A 24,316-nucleotide genomic window follows, 5' to 3' on the forward strand; every position below is an offset into this window, starting at 1 on the left:
TCCGAAGACGTGTCGATTTCTATCTCAAATAGCAAGTAAGACCGTATAACAAAGGTTCCTTTCACCACTAGGTGGATTAAATCGGGTTTTTCTTCTGTTTTTACTATCTGAACGAACAAAATGACCAACTCGAAAAGTTATCGTCGTGGTACGAGGGACATGTTCTCTCGTCTCTTCCGCATGCACGGAACCATCCCGCTGTCTACTTACCTTAAGGTATACAAAACCGGCGACTATGTGGATATTAAGGGACATGATGCTGTTCACAAAGGCATGCCCTACAAGGCGATCCATGGCAAAACTGGCTGAGTGTAAAACGTAACCAAACACGCGCTGGGTGTGATTGTTAACAAACGCGTTCGGGGCAAGACTCTTGCCAAGCGCATCAACGTCCGTGTGGAACACGTCAACCCATCCCGTTGCCGTGAAGATTTCCTGCCTCGGGTAAAGGAAAACGATAAGGTTCGTCATGAAGTTAAGACCTAGAACCTGAAGGCCAAAATTTGTATTTCATTTGTATGGGAGCCCACCTCTTAGAAAGAGAAGGGTCTCAGTATACCATAGAAAAAATTCTCACCTCTAAAAACCCCCACATGCCAAATTTGGTTTCATTTACTTGATTAGCTCTAGAGTTACGGAGAAATTTCTAGAAATATGGAGAAATGAAATCTTTCATTCAAACGTTACATTTCTATATTCGTGCGTAAAGCGCTACCCAGTCCCAGTTTAGTAAACAAAGACGTATTCCTACGTCAAAACAAAACTCGTCGCGCCGGAGAAGGTAACATCCGGCTGAAAGAGAGCAAATCGATTCGTCTTCTGCGCTTTGCTAATAAAACGCCGAGAATTGGGATTTTTTGTAGAGCATGGCAGAAGCCTGCCCCTACGTTAAAGACATTTTACCAATTCAATTCCATTTTATCAGTAGCACACCCGTGCCACAACACAATACATTCACTACTTTTTCAATAAAATGGCAACATACGCATACATATAGAATTATATTATAACGGATCACTACAGGTGTAGCGCAGCTGTATCAACTAGGTCTAGGATTAATAGTCGTTCTTGCGTAAATATCGTCTGCGACCTGTTGGGGTGGGGGATTTTGTCACTTTGTCACAACCAATGAAAAACGTTATTTATGTGAGTAAAATTTTCTATGTTACATGTTGTCAATGTTGACATGTTCCTTTGAAAAGGACCGAAACGTCGGACTTACAACAAACCATCGTTTTGATATTATTTTGAGACTGCTAAAGTCGAATAACTAAGCTTAATTTAAGGTATTCAGTCTGTACGTTGCTAATCGAAGACAGTATAATAAATAAAATACGTCCGTCGCAGACGAAAACTCGGGACAAAATGGCCTACGCAGATTTCCATCTAACTTTACTAATCCGAGTACAAAATTTGAATCCAATAAAGCAAAGTTAGCAATAATATTTTGTTCTGATGTTCCCACATAAAGAGGATGTTATTTAATGGTTAAAACAATAGAAGATAATCTGTACAAACTTGAACGATTTGGAATAAAAGACAGCGTGAAATTTGGATAAAAACTTAAGCGTTCTGTTGTCATTACGCTGATTGCAACAAAATTGTCTTACGAATGAAAATTTTTCCAGCATTTTTTTACATTCCGCAGTGCAATTGTTGTTTTTGAAGGAATTTTTTTCAGTGCATGTAGACACAGTCAAACTCATTTACATTTGACAATTGTTTCCCGATGTTATACGCTAATTTACATTGAAGCGTGGTAACAAAAATATTCTTCTTTGATGTTTAATTCTCAAGCCAGCCAGGTGAAATGGTTTATTCATGTAACCGATGGTTGTAAGCCACTGTAGATTTTTAAAATTAAAGATTCACCAACCTAGTAAGACTTTTAAATTTCAGTATTGCTTCAGCTTTGAACAACATTCATCAGCTATAAAGGATTTCCCCGGATATACTAAATGTTTCCCATTATTCGTCAATAGCCCGTAGCCGAGCCGGCAAAACCGTGCTATAGATTGACCCAAATTTATCCCTGCGAGGATCCAAATCAATACAAACAATACTTCTTTAAAAGATTTGTTATTCCGATGGTTAATGTTACGGTTGTCTAAACTTTGACAACACGTTTCAGTTAACCCCGATGGAAAAACAAACACATGTCTAATTTCCATATATCCGTCAGCAATATACGATACCGAAACTTGTGTGCCAAAACAAACATCCAACTGTAACTATTAGGATAAATATCCCGAGCCCGTCTGCTTAGTGATGCGGAATGGTCAGAAGAATATCACCGGTCAACCGTATCCTTCTCCGTTCATCACACACACAACCGACTGGGCAACGGCAATCGAATAAGCTCATATCTTTCCGCTGGCTATTACTCACATTTGATGTATTGCTCGTCGCGCGCTATAACCTTTTCGGCATTCTTCCGGGCGAGAAAAAACCATTCGGACGTGTTTCCCAAATAGTGGTACTCGGCGGCGAGGTCCTTCGCCAGCGAGGCACCCTGGTCGGGCGGGGGCAGCCGGTAAGCGAACGGACAGAACAAACCCTTCTTCGCCGGATGCTGATTCCAGTCAAAGCAATTTCCGGCGGCAAAAATGTCGTCGTCGAATTCCACCATCGAGAGAACGGATGCGTGCAGCAGATGCTCCGACGATTGAACCTCGGGTGCGGCAAACTTGAAGATCCTGTGCGGGCGAGAAAAAAAAGAAGAAAGAAAGAGAAATGAAAGAAAAGCGATGAAATAGTACTATCATTAATAGCCGATGAACATGATTTTGATGGCCTCAGGCAGGCTTCCGCCTACCCACATCCACGCCCGTGCTGCTCGAAACGGTACGGTTCCGTGAAAAATGATCCCTAATTTTCTACGTCGGAAATGCGAAATCTATTTCGAATAGGCAATACAAATTCTTCGATTCCATGTGGAACCCATTTTTGTTCGTTAAAACATGAAAAATGTTCGCAGGCATCCATTGAAGCGAGAAGAAAGAAATATCACGCGCCTATTTTGCGATTGAAATGAAAGCACACTTTTGTGTTGTTGACAGTGCACCTGCTTGATCGAATTTATGCATATCATATAATACGCACAAAACTTTATCGGGCGAAGCAGTTGAACTTTTTTTATTGATTATGTTATTTAGTTAGCAAACATTGCTATCGGCGGTTGTTAACAATGGTTGAATAACAAAAATATTGTCCATCCAAATACAGTCCTCCTACTGTCGAAATACAGAGATCGATATCTACGGAAGGGAAATATTTAACTTTCGATTATGAAAATTTTCTCCTTGAAGGATTTCACTAGATCAAATGTAAATATTTTAAAAGCGTACTACGAACCGAAGCATTCAAAATTGCACCGAAAATTGGCCGTTTACCGCAACGAGCAACGGCCAGGCATACCGGAATAAGACGAACTGCAAACAATCTGCGGAGCTTTTCGGTGCAACCAGAAAATTTCCTTACCTACTTTTCTACAGCTGAGCAAACATCGCATCCAAACGTTCCTATGGCGTTCATCCCATTCTCGCCGTTATTCGATTGAACTGTTCAACTCACTAAAAGCATCTGAGCTGTAAAACTATCAAACGGTTGGCTCCAATTGGCCACTGTGACCGTTTTAGGTGTTTTCAATAAGAAACTTAGGGGAAATTTATTTATCGCTTAGGCAAACCGACGACGGTAGGATATCCTCCAAAAAGCAGAAGATCCTTCGCCTCAATATGGCATTTGGTCGCTTGCCAGTGAAAAGAGTGCTTTTCAATGGATTCACAGTGGAGAAGGTTCAAGGTGCGGTAAAAGTGCGTTTTAATGTTATATCAGCGCAGTTTTTAACGTCATACGAAGCGAAAAAGAAGACAACGATTTCGCTGAGTGAGTGGTTCATCGGTTTGAAATTGGTTCGTTGCAACATTTACAGTTTTTGCAATCTAACTGCGGTGTTTGTTCTGTAAGATGCAATATTCTAATTTTTGAATTGTGGATAGTAATTCTGTTACATTATCACTTCTGGGAAATTTAGATGGATTTTCCTAAACAATTGACTTTTTAAGCGTTTTTACATTTTGCGAAATTTAGTGAAACTTGACTGGCATTTGTCCAAGCAAAACTGACGGTTAGCTAAAAGTACCCAGATTTGCGACAAAATGACAATGTGTACCAGAATAATAACGGGTGACAACTAAAATTTTGGAATTTTTTTGAGGTCCCTATACCCCACAGCAAACGACCTCAGAGGAAAATGAGAGTATGTATGTGTTCGCTCTCTCTCTCTCCTCTTTTTGTCAATATTTTTTGTTTTGTTTAAGCTTGCCTTGTTTTGATTAAAATGCCGTCGAAACAAGAACCATTTCGAGAGCACGTTGTACACTTCTACGAACTGCCACAGAAATCTCGGCAAATAGTTTACGGTACAACATTTAAAAAGCGAATATGTTGCGGCTTCGAATGTTTACCATATCGCAAGCAAGATAGTGGAAGATCAGCCAAAATTATGGACGCAGAAGGACATCGTTCTCTTTCTCGTTTCTTCAACAACAATCCTCATGGTTTGGCTATCAATCAAGATGCATCAGACGAATGTTTGAAGAAAATTTTGGATCCCGTTTCTATAAAAACATCATGCAGATGAACAATACGTGTTTTGGCCGGATAGAGCATCATCGCATTACGCCAAAAAACACAATCGTTCCTGAACACCCATTAGATCCCATTTTCACCCAAAAACCACGACCCGAAAAATCTGTCTCAGCGCTTGTTATCGTAAAACTTACGTTTGCCATACTAATATTCCAATCGTATAATTTTTTACTTTACTATATAATTGAACTGGAGTAATACAAGAAGGAGAACAAGGCGTACCGCAACAAAGTTAACGTAAGCAAGTAATCTAAATGCCAAATTTTGTATTTCATTACTTTTATGCAAGAACGAGAAACATGATACTTTTATTCACTCTTTTGCGCACACACTTTTGCGAAACACTTTAACATCACGATGAAAAAGAGTGCTAGCACTATGGATAGATCTCTTTTTCATCTGCCTCACTCGCGAACACTTTAGAAAGAGTGATTCAAAATAGTATGTAATTATGTCGAGCAGTCCTGGGTTGCCAGAATTAAAGAATACATTCGATGGAAGGTTGTAAATTACAATTTTTGAGAGAGGTTTTAGTTCCAAACTAACCAAGGGATACTAATGAATATACCTGAGTGTGGAAACCAAAATGTTAATCTTTCAAATGATTATTATGTTTTCTACAACTATTGGCCACTTTCGGAAATATTGTGGCACGAAAAAGTACTATTTTTTAGCAAAAAAGTCACTAACTACTACTAACATGAAGCATCAAAATATTGTAATGATAATATGACAAAACGAAGTGTTTTGAAAAAATAGACAAGTCTCTAGAACATAGCAGGCCTTCAAAATCCCATCAAGATGCAGATCGTTTATTTGAAGAGATAGAGCCAAAGTGTCTTCGGCAAAGATTTTTCAAATTTTATTTTCTGCAAGTTTGCCGAAGAAACCATATTGTTTTATCAAATCTTTGAAAAAATGAAATTTTATATCTCCTTTTTAGGTGGATTAATCAAAAAATCATTCATGCCAAAAGTTGCTTTTGATGACATACAACAACTTTGCTATACATAGTATAGCATGTTATTTACGTTTTGACGTAGGACTACGTCTTACGGCAAGTTTTGAGATAGGGTGTCATTCCAAAAAATCGAAAAATGAGAGCGTCACAAAAAATGATAAGTTTTGAGCGCTAATAGCTCAGCGATTTTCCGATCGATTTTTAATATTTTACACCAATCGATCGGAAAATCTTCTAAGAATTGATTCAAATGAAGAAAAGTATGGATTCTTGATGTTGAACTATTGAAAAATTGTTGGTTGTTGGAAACGACGTCATCAAAGTAGAAACGCGTTTTCACACTTCGGCTTATAATTCAGTCAATTTTCAATAGATTTCAATATCTTGATATTTACACCAATTGACCGGAAAATCGATTTGGAAAATATTGAAAATATAGAAAACTTTTGATTTTCAATGCGCGTCATTGAAAAATTCAAAATAACTCTAACTCGGTCGTACTAGAAATTGTCGCTTTGTGATTGATTGGAATAATTTCCAATTACATGCAAAATTGCAAGTATCAAATAAGCTGATTTTATAAATGATAGGATGTCAACAGTTCAATATATATGAGTAGCTTACTGCGTCTACACGTCAGAACAGAACAGTTCATAGTGCAGACGATTCCCGTGCCGAGTTATAGTTATCCCTGAGATTCAGCTCTTGGATTCTCCTATAAGAATCCTGCTTCTATAAGCAAGGTATTCTGTGCGAATCCTGTGCAGAATTTTTTCACACGATTCCAATGGGAGGAATCCCAGAGACTCTGTGCGAATCTTTTTGGTTCATCCTGGTAGAGCTGCGGAAAAAAGAACTCACCGTCTAAAAACGCCAGTACGAAGAGCACGTGCCCGCTAGTCCAGAGGAGAGGTTCGCCAGCAACGGCAAACGGAGTTTCTACAAAACGGCCAGGTGCAAGAATCTTGCCATAGGTGATAGGTGCTCTCCCTATCCTGTGTTTTAGACTGAGACCGTTCTTCGTCGGCGGAGTTCTTCGTCGGGGAGTACCAAGCTGGTTTTCATGAGGGTCGCTTCACGATGGATCAGATATTTACCCAGCGTCTAGTAACTGACGAGTTCCGGGAGTACAACTTGCAGACACATCATATTTTTATGGATTTCAAAGCGGCATACGATTCAGTCAATCGAAATAAGCTGTGACAGTTAACGCTAGGACATGGTTTTCTCATAGAACTAGTTACGTTGATTCGTGTGACGCTGGATGACTAAAAATTATGAGTCAGAATAGCAGATACGACCTCACGTGCTTTTTGATTTTGCGGATTACGTCGATATCACCGAAATCAAAAGTAGACCAGGGTAAGAATCCTTTAGGTCATATATTAAGAAATTGGAACTTACCATTAACACCGCCAAAACGAAGCACATGGTGTGGAAATCCAAATGGTGTTGGCGCCGAAGAGGAACTGAATATATTTTGGTATGCTCGTGACATGTGGCAACGATGTTCGCAAAATAAAACGACTATTAATTGCATCTGCGAATTGGCCTTTACGCAGGTATTACATTTTGTAGCTGAAGTCCCGTAGCTTGCAAAATCACATAAAACTGACGCTCTAGAGAACACTAATTCTCTCGGTGGCTTTTTACGAACATGAATCATGGACGCTAAAAGAAGCTGATCGACGAATGCTTGGGGTTTTAGCGTAAAATTTTGCAAAATCCAAAATGGAGTGTAGCGCAGACGCATGAACCACGAGCTATATTAGAAATGCAAATATGCTGTTGAATGCAAATATGCGTCGAGAATGCTCGACGAAAGAGTAGCCAAAATTATGTTAAGCAGAGAATCAAGTAGAGGCCGTAGAATTCGGAGTAGACATCGCACTGATAGATCCCACTGAAGTAAACTAAGTATGGAGCCGACAATTCAATATTTATGAGTAGTCAAATGACTGCGGATGAAATACTAATTCTACTTTTGAATACTCAGAATTTATTATTATTTATTTTTATTGGTCGGCCATCAGCGCATCAAGAGGCTATATAGGCCGTTGATGACAAAAAAAATACAAACGATAGTTTTCAATTTCACATTTTACACTAAAAATCTTAATACTAAAACAATTCATTTTAAAGGGAATTATAGTCTTTCTAGCCTAAAAATACTCAGAATTGAAGCTGGTAATATTTTCGGTACTTTGACCCCAACAGCTCAACTTAAATGATTTCATGAATCATGAGGCCCCAGCAATTGAACATTCGTGAGTCGTAGAAAAAGTTTAATTGAAATAGAAATTTTGGTTTAAAGTTCGGGGCCCCAACAGTCCCATTTGAAGCTGAATTTTCAATCATCAAATCGCTTGATTTCATGAATCATGGGGCCCCAGCAATTGAGCATTCGTGAGTCGTAGAGAGTTTAACTGGAATAAAAATTTTAGAAAATCTCATTTTGTGTAACGACGAAATTTTTACTGGGGCCCACCGGCTTTTGCCCGGTTGCCCTGTGGGCCAGTCCGCCCCTGCTACGTTGATTAACGTTGATGGTTAAGTTGGTCGTCTCGGAAGGTACCGAAGCTGCCAAGAAATAAACCAGCTTCATGTAAATGTATTCGCTCAAGCGTCAAACTGCATAAAACCATGGGTTTAATAAAATGAAATAGTTTTAGTAACATCTTTTGCATCTTCATATAAAAATTTGTTTGCTGTTCAAAGAACGGTTTTCGGTAATTGATGAAACCTAGGAAACTTGGAACTTGGGGCTTTTCACTCAGTTTTCTTTAGCAACACAAATTTATCCATCACCAATGCTACAGTAATAATACGTAACGTAATTTTTCTTTAGCAGCAAAAGGCGAACGGCTCACTGGTAACTTTGCTCTTTTGTTCAGACTGAAAATGAAATGCTCTATTCTATTTAACGCACTTGATAGAATGAAGGGCCATGAAAAATAGGTGGGACCGATTCTTATCGCTTGCTCTGGTACATAATACAAGGTAAGCCGGCGAACGGCATTATTCAAATGCTAGCTGAGCTACTGTCAACATCTTACTGGCATGTCTGAATGCATCAAGGGCAAGTGAAAGTCACGCTCGAGTCGTGCACGTCTGCAGTTCCCGGTCAGTATTCATCGGCTGCTGAGGAAAGAAAACTGTTGAAGCTGGAGCTGGCTGTCGTGATAGAATTCACGGCAACAAAACGACTAGAATTATCCCTCATTAGCATTATTAGCACGGCCGGTCGTGTTCATCGGCTGCTGAGGAAAGGAAAGTATGCTGAGCGTGTGTTGGAGCTGGAGCACTCGTTTCGCTGCCGTGATGAAATATCGCCAGGTTCGCGTTTTTCGCTTTTTAAACCACTGTGCAGTGGTTCAAACAGCGAAATACTTGATCGCGTGAAATTAAGTGGAGTCTTGGAGTATTTAGCAATATATCTTGGTATAAAAGATACCTTAATTTGACAGGAACCATCAAGTGATTAATCCCCGTATTCATAGTGTTCTAGAAAGTTATTTTGCTTACTAAAATCCACGTTTTAGTGGAACTTCGTTATACGCTATGTTCTAAATTTTCCGAGATATTGTGCTTTTTCGGTGAAATATTCTATTAAATATTCTATAGCTATTATATTTCATATTGGTCGGACTTGTAGTTCAAAAGTTATGTATAAAAATACGAAAAATAGGAGACTTTATTTTCTTAGCGGTCCCTCAACCGATTTGAACGGAATTGATTGCAAATGAAAGGAAACCGGTTAAAAGCTATAACCTCCAATTTTATGACGATTGGGCTGGTGATTTCAAAGTTACATAAAAAATGTGAAAAAACGCGAATTAATCCACCCAACGGTGTCACCTAGCCTTTCTACTGCATTTAAAACATATTTTTGTAACATGTTTGCATTAATTAAATGACAAACATCCTAGAATTTATTATAATTTGGAAATTATCATTCAGATCTTTCAAACGAAACCAAGTTATTGAAAATCGTACGATTCATTCAAAAGATGGTCAAACTTAAACATTTAAGCACCGTATGTTAAATAACTCAAAACGTGTAAAACCAAATATATCAATGAAGGGTCGATTGTATTCAACGTATGTGCGTATGTACGTATGTATGCGTATGCGTATGTGTCTATGTATGTGTGCATGAATGTGTGTACAATTTTGCAATTTGCATTGAAATACAAGATAAGTTACAAACATTTCATTTGTCATTTTCATCACTAGCTGTTATCCACGTTATTCACGTCCCTCAGTTAACCCTCTAACGGGCAACATCGTAAAAACGATGCGATCAAGCTAAAGACTGTTTTATCATGAAAGTACACTCAAAAGAACCTTAAGTTCTGATTTTCATGCAAAAATAACTATCTGGAGGAGCGCCAGGTTAGAAAAAGTCCAATTTCTCTTTTTCGTTTTTCATGTCTAACGCTCTACCCAGATATTTTTTCAATTCAAATACATTGCAAAATTGATATAAAGCATGAAATTTACTCATAGAAAAATTTTAAGGTCAATCATTTCGTTCTAGATGTGCTTTGTCATTAAAAGTAAAAAAGGAAATATTCGTGCATTAATTATTTTCGAAATTTTTCGGAATTTTTGTTTTTGAAAAATGATAACTTTTGAATGCATAGTCAGAATGTTGTGATATTAATATCAAAATGTCAAGAAATCTGTTCTGAACACATTTTGCATATTGTCAATTTAAAACAAATTTCGTATGCGGCTCTGGAGCTCTAAAAGCGAAGGCCGTCTACAGACGGCCTTACCCGTTAGAGGGTTAAGTCCGAACTAGAGGCAGCGAGTAAAGACAAAATATACCCAACGTTTGTACAGAGTGAAGGCCGTGAATATTTTCGACCGAATATGACGTTCGGACATTCGTGTTTCGGTCTTTTGTGATTCGGTCATTAGAAATATTAAACCACAGACTAAGAGATGCAGCACTGGAGTCTCATTCCATCGTCAATAAAAACGATCATTTCAAGTTTTCGCGATCATTTCATTTCATTTCAATCATTTCAAGACTGAACCAGGTGATACTAGTGTTTTTTCCAAGTTTTAGGGGTGTCATTGAAACGATGTTTTGTTAGAAAATTTGTTGGAGGTGTTATGTCTGTTAGTCTGTGATTAAACCATTTGTTATTTCGGCCATTTGTGTTTCTGCCATTCGTGATTCGACCATTTGTGTTTCGGCCATTCGTAGATAATCCCTTTACACTATACGGAGATCCATTCTGGCCACTTATTTCCTTCCGATCGCTAGTTAAACGCTCCTTGTAGCGTTTCACAACCTAACTTACCGTAGATTGTACCACTTTCAGCTTCCTGCAGATGGAACGTAGAGAGAGATCCGGATTTTCGCGGTATGTGTGGGGTTATTTTTCAGCGCAAAATATCCAAAGGGTAAAAAATTACAGTCATTTGAAAATGCAATTTGATTCCGGACATCGTTTATGTGAACCAAAAAAACCGTTACCAACTAACGAGCTATTAGCGTTCACTAATAATAGCTCATTCTTTTGTGGAGCTAGCCTAAATCTACCAACCTGTCATAGTAATTTAGTCGTTGAACATCGTTAGCTGTTTTGTTATTTTGTTAACATCCGATGAAAGCGGGTTCACATGCATTATTCAAACAACAATTAGATTCCCAGATAAAGCCTTACTAAAACCATCTTGCTGGCGTAATTTAAGTTTTCCGTTTCGTGTCGAATTTGATGGGAATTTGCATAATTTGCCTTATACTGGCGTTAATACCGGAGCGCCCAAAAATAGTAGTCACGAAAGTCCGCTTTGTTCGAGACGCAGTAATGCGAATCTCATTTCCTTATTAGCTCGTTAATCCAATTTAATTTATATGAATAATTACGAGCGGAACAATTCGGCAAACTACATTGCGGAAATGCTGATGCTAGTCCTGGTGCTGAATGAGTATGATTATATGAAAGCAGCAACGAAAGTGTAATGAGTAGCACACGGCTCTTGTGTATACGTCCTTAAACCCGCTAAAATGGTCCCGAAATAGCACTGTTGCAAAGGAACTGATGCGTGCCTGCCGGTAGCGTAGATCTAATCTCAACTACAAACAATTGAGTTCTTATCTTTTCGACTACTTCAGTGATTTTGCTGAATTTGAGCTGCACTACCATGTTTTGTTTAGCAATAAACTGAAGTGAGTTATGCCGTTATATATTTTAGGAAACGAATCATAGATACGGCACGGGCTGTGAACTAAATATAATAGGCTTAGCCACGTTAGCGACTAGCAAAAGCGGAAATCCATGGAAGCTTAAGGGTTTACTTCCGGTGCACAGAAAACCAAACGTTAAGTACTTTTCCAAGAAACGGTTCCTTTGGCATGCGTTCTACATTGGCGGGAAACGGATTAGGTGGAAGGAAGTAACAGTTTGAGTATTCTCGGAAAATATTCGGCCGGTGGGTCGTGAATGAAATGCATTTCCGTTAACAACCTCTTAGAAAAATGGGCGATTCAAAATTATTTATAACAATTTATCGATACTGAGTAATTTTAGAGTTATTGATTATTTAAAATATAATGCTAAAATTGAAATAGTATTGCGTTTAATCATTTACGGATTTTTAACTTTGAGAAGATGAGGAGGATTGCAAAATAAAAATTATGGCCGGTTGGATCAATATCCGCCGGTAACTCCATCGTGTAAACTTCGCTGCGAATGAAATTGATAATAAATATTTGCTCAGTATACAAAAAATCAATTATCACCGAGCTATTTCATTACGACTGTGTCTTCTGTCCTCATCATTCGGACGATAGCGGACTGGAGCAAACAAATAGAAAAGGAAACCGCGCCGTAATTCTCAACTAACTTGGTCGTCCGTACGTCAGAAGCCGTCCCCCGAGAAAGGTCTTAATTTTGCGCGCTAAGCATGACTAATATGCTCCAGCACAATATGTATCTTCTTCGGTTCGGAGAAAATAAATTAGATGATCGTCACGCTACTTCCGTTGACCGCTTGGGCCGCGCCGGCCGGCCGGCCATCCGATAACCGAACTGCCAGGCAACAGCCATCCATTAAGAGCGAATTTTGCCGGGCACAAGCTCTTTATTTGTAACCTCGCCGAGTGCTACTCTAGAGCATGTGGTTTTGTGGCATTACGCATTTGGCGAACTTCCGCCGCTGTCGCTGTCGTTCAATTTCCGCCCGGTCCGATATGGCTGCGGAGAGCAATTTCCCACCCGGAAAATGGAGCCGACTTGGACCAAAGAGTAAAACATTTTTCGTACGCATGTTTGGAATATCTGCATACTTTTGCAAAATGTCAGGCGTTCAAACAGGAATTATCCAAAAATTAGCGTCACTCGATGCGTAACACACGAAGAAGAATTCCTTTGTAGAAATCTTCTAATGGAAATAAGAATTTTCAAAAATCATTTGTCACGTTTGACAAAGATAATCGGAATCATCTCAGTTTCCAAGAAACATTTAATAAAATTACGTTTGGACGGCTGGAGTTAAATTTATTATCACTAATTGCATAATTGGAACGTAACGCAAAGATACCTTTCCAGGTGTCTAGAATAATTCCGAAAATTCAAGCCTACAAGCGACGTCTATGAAACAAACTTTCATGCTTAATAAACGCAAACTATCTCAAAATTGTTTAAAGTAGCAAAACTTTGCATTTACAGCTAAATGCGCCACTGAGCAGAGCAAACATAAACTCTTGCTCGAGAATTCTCACCCTGCCATCCTCTAACTTTGCATTTAATTGACGCGCTTTTCTCAAACTGCGGCGGCCGTGTTACTTTTGATCAGCTGCAACTCCTCCAACCAGAGGATGGACGGGCACGGGATGAAATGCAAATAGTTTTTCCACTTTTAATCGCACGCTCGCTCACTCGATCGCGGAGACGAAGTTTGCCGGCAAAACTATCTCAAACGATGTCAACGAGTTATCACAGCCACACAGCCTTTTCCGGTCCGCGTTTTCCTACGATGGGTACCTGTAGAAAGAGTTTTTGCTCCACTGCAGGATGTTTGAAATCTGTCGTTTTCTCGCGATTTCTTGGGAGAGAAAATTGGCATAATTTGATTTTCAATTAGCTGCAAACGAATTTAATTTGCGAAAAATTACGCTGAGAATAATTTGAATAGTTTAATGTTTGAGGACGATAAATTTGATTGTGTTTTGATAGCTATCTTCTGCGGTATATTATTCATAAATTTTTTGAGAACGATCAAATAGTAAATTGTGCCAGTCACAAGAACAGCAGCAGAAATTTAGATATTTAACAATTACAATTGCGTTTTTACCCTGCCTCTAATATCTCCAAGTAGAAAAAATGTGTAGTATAACTATTATAACTATGCGTGTTCAGTAGAGTGTCCCAAAATAGCACTATGTCAGAGAACCCCTCAAATGATAACTTAGGGTGCCACAACAAAACTGTTATCCACCTTTTCGCGCGCGTAATGGCGGCTTGTGGGTACATTTTTCAAAAACATTTATCTGCTTTTGGCAACTTCGCTCACGTACGCTTCATAGTTCTACAAAAATAATCAACGGTCGAAATGTTAAATTGACGTGATAAAGTTGCCAAAGGCTTGCTAAGATTGTGAAACAAGGTTCTTAACTATTTTTTCACAATCATTGAGATCTGATGCATTCATAAAAAAGTAATTGTCACATGTCTGGAGTCATATTTGGTTACAGAAATTTATTGAATTCGTCTGAATTTGAAATTTTCGAAATTTCATTTAAACAAACGTCAAAACATCGAACAGTATCTCAGAAAAACGTATCTATACTGTATTGATGGGAAATTTTATGGCAAACAACTTTGCCGAAGAAAGTATGGACGTATGCTTATACCTCGCTGAGGTATTTACGATTTTATGAAGGCGGAACAAAACACATTTCAGTAATTTTCAAATTTTGCAGTTTTACGTGAAAGAGGTAAATGTCAAAACTTGAACTAACGTCACCTACGTTTTTGATAAGAGGAAATATGCTCCTTTCACTGAATTTGACACCATTGAGGCTTAAGAATCACTTTTAAAAAGGGCGTTTTAATTTTATTAGGTACTATGTTTGAAAAATCATATCTCGAAAACTATGTTTGCTCTAAAATGGTGTCTAAGCGTGAGTTGTAGAAAATTGATTTTTAAACATGAAAAAAAAATCACTGAAAACAAATTTCACTATGTTCTAATGTCAGAATTAGAAAATGTAAAATTAGGTAATACAGAAAATGGTAACTTCGAAATTTTTAATTTTTTTTTTTGAAAAAATAGTACTGATTTGATACATTTTGAGACTTTTTCTCAAATAGTGCAGTATTTATCAAAGTATTTTGTAGAATAATGACTTTTATGGATATTTTGCAACCTGAGATTTTTCTCGCTATAGGGTTTATTTCTAATTCCCGTCGTAATAAGTAAAGCCACTCTAATATTCATCATTTCTTGGATGGATTTGATGAATACTCTAAAATTGTTTGTCCTAATTTGACTCAAACCCACTTACTTTCCTAGTGACACAGGTCGCATATCGAGATCCTAGGAAAACCAATTGGGATCAGTATGCGCTTGAGCTCGAATCGAAAAACCTCACTACAAGAATTAGGTCGGTTCAACAACTTGAGTCGGCCTCAAAGGTCTTAAACCAAACGATAGTCTCTGCTTATAACAGTAATTGTCCACTTAAAAGGGTTACTTCAACTAGGAATGTTCCCTGGTGGAACAGAAGGCTCGAACGGCTTCGCAAAATGGCGCGAAAACTGTTCAATAGAGCAAAGATTGCTTCGGACTGGACTCAATATAGGAGAGACGATCAAAAAGGAAATCTTGGGTACACAATTGTGAAAGCATTGAAAGTACTCCAATTGTGGCAAGACTTAACAAGACTCTTGCTAAGGATCATTCGAACGGACTCGGTACTCTCAAGAAAGATGACGGTTCGCTCACAAAATCTCCGGCTGAAGTACTAGACTTGATGATGGGGACTCACTTTCCGGGATCGTCCTCAGTTCATGCTGCTGCCAGCTCGGACTCTGATTGTGACATAGGATGTTCTCAAAGAAACTCTCCGGGATCTGAGAGAACAAAAGAGATTGCAACCAGAGTCGCAGGGATGGCTTTCACTAGGGCTAGGATGAAAACGCAGTGAGATCCTTTCAACCTTATAAATCGCCAGGTGCAGATGGGATTTTCCCAGCGCAGATTCAAAATGGAGAATCAGCGCTAATTCCATCTCTAATCGAGATTTTTAAGGCAAGTCTGATACTAAATCATATTCCGTCTACATGGAGATTGGTAAAAGTTGTATTTATACCAAAACCAGGAAAACGTGACAAATCACATCCAAAAGCCTTCATACCAATTACTTTATCATCAGTATTGTTGAAAATTATGGAAAAGGTATTATATGAATATATTTAGTATGAATACATGATTAGATATCCATTATCGAAACACCAGTTTGCTTACCAAGCTGGGAAATCTACAATCACAGCACTACACTCGCTCGTGACAAAAATTGAAAAGTCTCTTTCATCGAAAGAAACAGCATTAGGCGCGTTTTTCGACATCGAAGGGACCTTTGATAATGCTTCTTATTTATCAATGGCAAATGCGATGACGAAAAGACAGTTTGATAACTGTATAGTCGAATGGATTCACAGTATGCTCACACATAGGCAAATCACCTCGGAGCTAGGAGGGCTGTCAACAACGGTGACTGCAACCAAAGGTTGCCCACAAGGAGGGGTTCTTTCAGCCCTTCTTTGGTCATTGGTAGTTGATGATCTTCTGAGAAGCCTAGAGGCAAAAGGTTTCGAAGTTGTGGGTTTTGCTGATGATTTAGTCATCATGGTTCGTGGAAAATTCGACGACGTGATATCGGATAGAATGCAAAGGGCCTTAAACCTCACACGATCTTGGTGTAGTAAAGAAGGCCTGGGCATTAATCCTTCAAAAACAACAATTGTTCCTTTCATCAGGCAGAGGAAACTGAAGTTACAGTCTCTGCACCTTGGGGAAGAAGAAAGTAAATGTAGCGTCTCAGTTAAATATCTGGGAGTAATCCTAGACGCTAAATTATCTTGGAAAGCACACTTAGATTCAATAATCAGCAAGGCAAACACTGCCTTATGTTCAAAAATGGTGGGAAAAACATGGGGCCTCAAACCAAAAATGGTGTTGTGGGTCTATACCGCCATTGTGAGACCTAGGATAGCTTATGCTTCGTTAGTATGGTGGCCAAAAACTTCAGAAGCCACGGCTATCAAAAAGTTGAACAAACTTCAATGATTTGCATGCATGGCCATAACCGGAGCACTTGACACTTGAGTATCCTGAAACTTCTACCTGTTGGCCCAGTTGCGGAAATGAACAGTGATTGGATGGAAGCTAGAACCAACTACGACACCCCATACACGGTAAACGAACTATCACGTTCGGTCTGGGATGAGGGGGGACCTAGCGTCCGCAGTGGTTCAATCAAGTTCTATACCGACGGGTCAAAACGGGTGCTGGCGTGTACGGCCCCAGAACTAGAATATCTATAGCAATGGGAGACAGTTTTCCAGGCTGAGATAGCTGCTATAATATAATGTGCAAACGTCTGTCTCAAAAGGAAATACAGACATGCTAATATCTGCGTTTTCTCTGACAGCAAAGCGGTACTAAAAGCGCTTAAAGCTTTAAAGTGTTTCTCAAAACACTTCTGGGATTGCATTTGTCTCTTACGGCAACTGAGCCAGGTAAACTCGGTAAACCTGTACTGGGCCCCTAGTCATTGCGGAATAGATGGACATGAACTCGCAGACGAACTAGCCAGATGTGGTTCTAACTCTCCATTCACAGGTTCCATTCTGCGGTATCTCGGACTGTGTGATGAAGAGTGGGCTGATACAATGGGAGAGCCGAATGATTATGGCCAATTGGATGGCCGTACAGTCGCTCAAACAATCAAAGAAATTTATAATGCCTAGTATTAAGGTTACTCAGAAGCTGCTGAGTCTCAATAAGAGAGCTCTCAGCATGTTTACCGGTCTGGTGACAGGACATTGCCCGAGTAAATATCATCTTCGGAATCTCGGTTTCGTGCAAGATGATATTTGTCGCCTGTGTAATACCGAGAGCGAAGTTACTCTGCAATTGTGGAGCACTAATAGGACGCAGACTGCAGTATCTCAAAAGGCCCTACTAGAGCCTAGGGAGATCTGGTTTGCGTCACCGATCAGGATTATAAGGTTTATAAACCAAGTCATCCCTGATTGGCACCTGTCTCGCTCCAGCTACCAGCCTACCACTTCCCTAATAAGTGATAGGTAAGCCTGAAGCGTAAGCAAAAGAAACAATGGGGCATACCACAATAGTTAAAAACAATGGACGCAGTGGTGAGAGTACCCAACAGAAGAGAAAGGACTTTCCGAACCGTGCACTTTGAATTCACTAAAAAGCGATTATTAAAGCATTTTATTGAAATTATGCAACTAACTTAATTTCTTAAATTCGTCGTACCGTTTTAAAAACCGTCCATCAAAATTTTTCATCGTCCGAACTAAAAATCATAACAATATTTACGGAATTAGCGCGCATGTATTTCTGTAGGACGGCATGACACATGTCATTCTGCAAAAAATGTCTGCTGGTCATGCAAGTGGCCGTTACCGTATCAAGAATTCCTCTCCATTGTACTCGGTCCTGGGCTACTCGTCACCAATTCACTGTTCGTCTCGACACTCGCAAGTCGGCTTCAACCTGGCCAAGCCATCTAACCCGTAGAACCCCTCTATTGCTGGTGGCGGTGAGGTTCTTGAAGAGATTGAATTTCACTGCACAGTCGTCCGGCATCCTTACCGGCTACCCGGCTTACCGTAGTCTCCCAACTTTCGCCAGGTGTACGATGGGAATCTCTCCAAGTAATGTCTGTAGCTCGTAGTTCATACGCCTCCGCCACTCTACGCTTTTCGTTTGTACTCCGCCAAAAATAGTCCGGAAAACCTTTCGTTCAAATACGACAAGCACACGCAAGTAAAGTTACGTCCGTGAAGGGCAAGATTATCGTTTTGGACATCGTCAGCTTTGCGATGCGGCGTATGCTCCTTGATCGAAACGCCTTGCAAGAAGAAAAAAGTAGGCTCGACCTCCAGCTTGATTGCGTCGATGAATCTCCTTACTCGTATTCTTGTCGGCGGAGACCAGAGATACCAAATATAGGAACTTATCAACCACTTCCAGCTCATCGTTTTCAATAGTCACTGTCCATGGGAGGTAGACATTGCTTTCTCTAAAGCCTCTTTCTACCATATATTTGGTTTTCGACGTATTGATTTGTAACCCTATCCTCCTAGCCTCCGTTTTTTGTCTGGCGTAAATTGTATCCGCCTTCCCACAGTTTCTAGTAATGATGTCGAGGTCGTCTGCGAAGGCTGGGAGTTGAATACTCTTCCTGAAGATCGTTTCTCTCGTTTCGATGCCTGCTCACCTGATCACACCTTCAGTAGCGATATTGAATAACATACAGGACAGTCCGTCCCCTTGCCGCAACTCTCTGTGTGATTCGAAAGGAGTCAACAGTGTTCCCGAAATGCGCACGTAGCACATCACTAGCACCAGGATAGATTTTATCAGCCGCGTCAGTTTGTCCGGAAAACCGTGCTCGTGCATTATCTGCCATAGCTGTTCACGTGCAACTGTATCGTATGCTGCTCTGAAATCCACGAAAACATTATACGTGGGCACGTTGTGCTCTCGACATTTCTGGAGGATTTGTCGGAGAGTAAAAATTTAATCCGTAGTAGTACGGGCCCCCTACGAATTCACTTGCTATTGGGCATAAACGACGCAACAATATCTGGGAGAGCACCTTGTAGGCGGCATTGACCGCGGTAATTACAACTAGCCGGTCGCCCTTTTTGTAGATGGGACAGACTACACCTTCCATCCACTCCTCCGGTAGTTTCTCCTTCTCCCAAATCCTAGAAATTGTCCAATGAAGTGCAGTTGCTAGCGGTTCTTGGCCATTTTTGTAGAGTTCTGCCTGGAGTCGGTCCTTTCCGGTGGTTCTATTATTCTTTAACTGTCGAATTTCTCGCAGGATATCTTCGAGATCGGGAGCCTACACGCTGTTGTCGTTTGTAGGCATTCCGAAGTTAACTTCCATTGCGTCTCCTGCTGCTATATCGCCGGCCATTGAGATGCTCATCGAAATACTGCTTCCACCTGTCGACCACCTCGCGCTCGTTTGTGATTAGATCCCCTCCCTCGTCTCCACACATGTTAAGTTGCGGTCTGTAGCTCTTACGAGTTTGGTTCACTTTCTCGTAAAACTTGCGCGTGTCATTAGCCCGGAGTAGTTGTTCCAGCTCCTCACGATCTCCGTCCTCCATCTGGCGCTTTCTCCTCCTTTCTCCTCACGCACGAAACACATTACTCGAACTAATGTAGCTCTGATCAGTCGCGTTAGTCAATCCGGAAAATCGTATACGTACTTTATCTGCCGTAGCTGGTATCGATGGACTGTATCGTATGCTGCTTTGAAATAAATGAAGATATGATGAGTGAGCATGTTGTACTCCTAGTAATTCTGCAAGATCTGTCTATCGCTATCGGTACACTATCGGTGACTGCCGCCGTAACAGGATTTGCGAGAGTACCTTGTAGGCAGCATTTACCAGCCGTTTATCGACCTTTTTGTTGATAGGAAAAACCACTCGTTCCATCCATTCCTCTGGTAGCTTCTTCTCCCAATTCTTGGAAATAACCCAGTGTTGTTTGTTGGTCTTCAGTAACCCGATTTTTCGTTTGTCTTCTTGGAGATCAACTGCTGGAACATTACTATCTTCCATAAGCACTCTTCGGTTAATTTCCGTTCCACCTACTACTGCAACTTCGTCAATCATGTGTTCATCGAAGAACTGCTTCCCCCTCTCGGCCACGTTGCGCTTGTTTGTGATTATATTCCCTTCCTTGTCCTCGTAAAGCTGCAAACTGAAAAGTTTTGCATTTGAGAGTTTTTCACTGGACCATTCTTATTACACTTTACATCCACACTTAAAAAAAAGTACCGAGTTCGGTAAATTATCGTAAATTTTACCGAACTCTGAGCAGCAAAACGTTCGGTAAAAAAATTTTATGATGCCAAACATTAGGTGCAATAATGGCAGCAATTTAACGAGTCCTACGCAAATTCTTTTTTTAATAATAATTATACTGTACTTACTAAATACATTAAAAATATGCTTGTCAAGCAAGGAGGGGTGCAGTGGGGAGGCAATAACGAAAAACTGATAGTTCAAATTGCTAAATTGCAATCATGCGTGGTAAACGCAGAAAATAACCACACTAATAATTTTCGCGTGGGACTCTAAATAGGTGGAAACTCCGCAATACTAATGATCCGTAAACGTCGATTGGCACCATCGAATTTTACCGAACGTTCGGCTGCTCAGAGTTCGGAAAAGCAATTTAATTGTGTCGTGCAAAATGACTCGCAAAAGTTAATAAAATAAGTAAATGAAATATTCATGCTGAGAACATTATATTTGTGCAGTTAATATTGATGTTTTCATACATAATGAAAATTTTTTTTGGAAGGCACCTCCTGGGCCCCCTCCAGGGAAAATCCCTATCTACGCCAATGGAGGCTAAGGACCACTCTGAGGTCTGTATTACGTTTTAAAATGTTGTACCGTATACTTTTTGCCGATATCTTTGTGCAAAGTGCAATTCGTAGAAATATGAAACGCGCTCGCGAAATGCTTTTTATTTTGACACCATATTGAGCAAAACCACGGCCAACCTCACGTGACACTTCTTTAGAGTTCTTTACGCAAAAGCAAAGATTTGTTTCGCTAGGGTAGTTGATCCAATAGTTGTGGTAGTACCAATAGTTGCGCCACTATTCATTATTAATGCATATTTTCGTCACCGTAGCATTTTAGATAAAACCATTACATTCATTATATAAAACAGGCTTTTAGAAGTATTGGTAGTTAGACTACACCATTTAAAATTAAAGCATTATTTGCTAAAATGCCAATTTCCCAAAATCTAACGCGCAGTTGGAGCGCACAACTATAGGCGGTCATCTATAGTTTTGCTACGATGTTTTTTCACTTAGCAACCTAGCAATGTATATGGAATAACACAATTACAGGAACATCAAACTTAATTAAGGAAACATTAGCGCAACTGTTGGTACAATATAATTGAATCGGAAAATTCATTTTTTCTTTATAAAGCTTCTCGTATAACGAAAGCAATTGTCTTGCCTTGTGACAAATACCTTGTATTTGATAAATTTATATCCCACAAGCATTAATTGAAGCATATAGCTCAATAAGCAAGCAAAATGAAGTTATGTTGTGCTTAGTGGCGCAACTAATGGATCATCTACCCTATATCTTTACATTCTTTACTTTCTTTACTCTATTTTTATTTAAGTATCTCTATAGATCGATTGGTAAACGGCCGGATAATGCGGAATATAGACCCCATAGTGGTCGTTAGCCTCTTATCCAGCAACTCCGATCCCGACCTCCTCGTGGTACCAGCCGGAATACGAGCAACCTTAGCGGAGATCGGGTAACCAACCCCGGTGGAAACTAAGGTCGTATACTAACCGGGAAGGAGGTATAGTGAGTCTCGGCACTATAAGATGGCAGCCCCATCACGAGACTCGGTAGTGTTGCCCCAGTACGGCTACACACCTAAACAACACAAACTAACAACATTCAAGCATATTCGGAGCGGAATATTCGGCATCGACCTAGGCGATGGAATAAGGACGACGAATGGAGACTCGGGATTTGGAACTGCAGATCGCTAAATTTCGCAGGTTGCGAGCCGGTGCTGATTGAACAGCTGGAACCCCGCAAACTCGGCATCGTAGCTCTGCAGGAAATCTGTCGCAAAGGAGAGAAGGTATGGAAGATACGTGGCGGAAAGGCCCAGTTTTACCAGAGCGGTGGCGCTACCAACGAACTGGGAACGGACTTTGTAGTTCTGGGCGGAATGCAGGATCGCGTGATAGATTGGAAGGCGATCAACGAGAGAATGTGTGTATTGAGGATAAAGGGTCGTTTCTTCAATTATAGCATCATTAACGTGCACTGCCCGCACAAAGGTAGACCCGACGATGAGAAAGAAGCGGTTTACGCGAGGCTGGAGGCAACGTACGACAGCTGCTCGTCACGGGACATCAAGATCGTCATCGGGGATATGAACGCCCAGGTCGGTAGGGAAGAAATGTATAAATCGGTGGAAGGACCCCATAGCCTGCACACCGACACAAACGATAACGGCCAACGATGTATAAACTTCGCAGCTTCCCGAGGCCTGGTGATCCGAAGCACCTTTTTCGCGCGCAAGGATATCCATAAAGCCACCTGGAGATCACCTGACCAACGTACAATGAACCATATTGACCACGTTCTCATAGAGGGCCGGTTCTTCTCTAACATCACGAACGTACGCTCCCGTCGGGGTGCGGATATCGATTCTGACCATTACCTAGTAGCAGTACATGTGCGCACAAAGCTGTCCACCGTATACCGGACACGTCAAAGCCGCCCTCCTCGGCTGAACATCAGGCAGCTAGATAACCCACAAGCTGCCGAAAACTACGCGCGAGTACTGAATGAGGCACTGCCTTCTTCCGAGGAGTTAGGTGCTTCAAACCTCGAAGACGGTTGGGGCAGAATACGCTCGGCCATCGGAGAGGCCGCTACCGCGGCACTAGGTATTGAGCCTCGGAGTACACAAAATGATAGGTTTGATGGGGAATGCCAACAAGCGGTGGAGGAGAAAAAAAATGCTTGGAAAAATTATCTAAGTATTGCCACTAGAGAGAACCTGGCCAAGTACCGACGAGCTAGGAACACGTTGACCACGATCCTGAGGAGAAAAAAGCGCCAAAAGGAGGACAGGGATCGTGAAGAATTGGAGCAACTATTCCGAGCTAATGACACGCGCAAGTTTTATGAGAAGGTAAACCAAACTCGGAAGGGCTACACACCGAAACCTGACATGTGTAGGGACGAAGGAGGGAATCTAATTACAAACGAGCGCGAGGTGGTCGACAGGTGGAAGCAGTTCTTCGATGAACACCTCAATGGCGAAGTCGCAGAAGGAGGCGGAACGGAAATTAACCTAGGAGCGCCCATGGAAGATAGTGATGTCCTAGCACCTGATCTCCAAGAAGTCAAACGAGAAATCAGGTTGCTGAAGACCAATAAAGCCGCTGGGAAGGACCGCCTACCGGCAGAGCTTTATAAACATGGCGGAGAAACGCTAGCAAAGGCTCTACACTGGGTTATTTCGAGGATTTGGGAGGAGGAAAAGCTACCGGAGGAATGGATGGAAGGAGTGGTTTGTCCCATCTACAAAAAGGGTGATCGGCTAGACTGCTGCAACTATCGCGGTATTACGCTGATAAATGCCGCCTACAAGGTAATCTCCCAGATCCTGTTACGCCGGCTGTCACCGATAGCACAAGGTTTCGTAGGGAATTATCAGGCGGGTTTCATGGGGGCTCGCGCAACTACGGACCAAATTTTTACTATCCGACAGATCTTGCAGAAATGTCGGGAGTACAACGTGCCCACGCATCACATCTTTATTGATTTCAAAGCAGCATACGATACAGTCGATCGAGACAAGCTATGGCAGATAATGCACGAATACGGTTTTCCG

At 40.7% G+C, this 24,316-nt stretch overlaps 1 protein-coding gene across 1 annotated transcript in view; it reads right to left on the minus strand.

Annotated features, from left to right (window-relative positions):
* Window positions 1-24,316, minus strand: part of LOC128736421 (uncharacterized) — a 242,718-nt gene that overhangs the window by 197,165 nt on the left and 21,237 nt on the right. Inside the window, exon 2 of the mRNA XM_053830904.1 lies at window positions 2,389-2,696. Coding sequence (XP_053686879.1) covers window positions 2,389-2,696 — 308 coding nt within the window. The remainder of the gene's footprint in view (window positions 1-2,388; window positions 2,697-24,316) is intronic.

This window comes from Sabethes cyaneus, chromosome 2 (genome assembly GCF_943734655.1).
Source record: "Sabethes cyaneus chromosome 2, idSabCyanKW18_F2, whole genome shotgun sequence".
Classification (NCBI taxonomy): Eukaryota; Metazoa; Arthropoda; class Insecta; order Diptera; family Culicidae; genus Sabethes; species Sabethes cyaneus.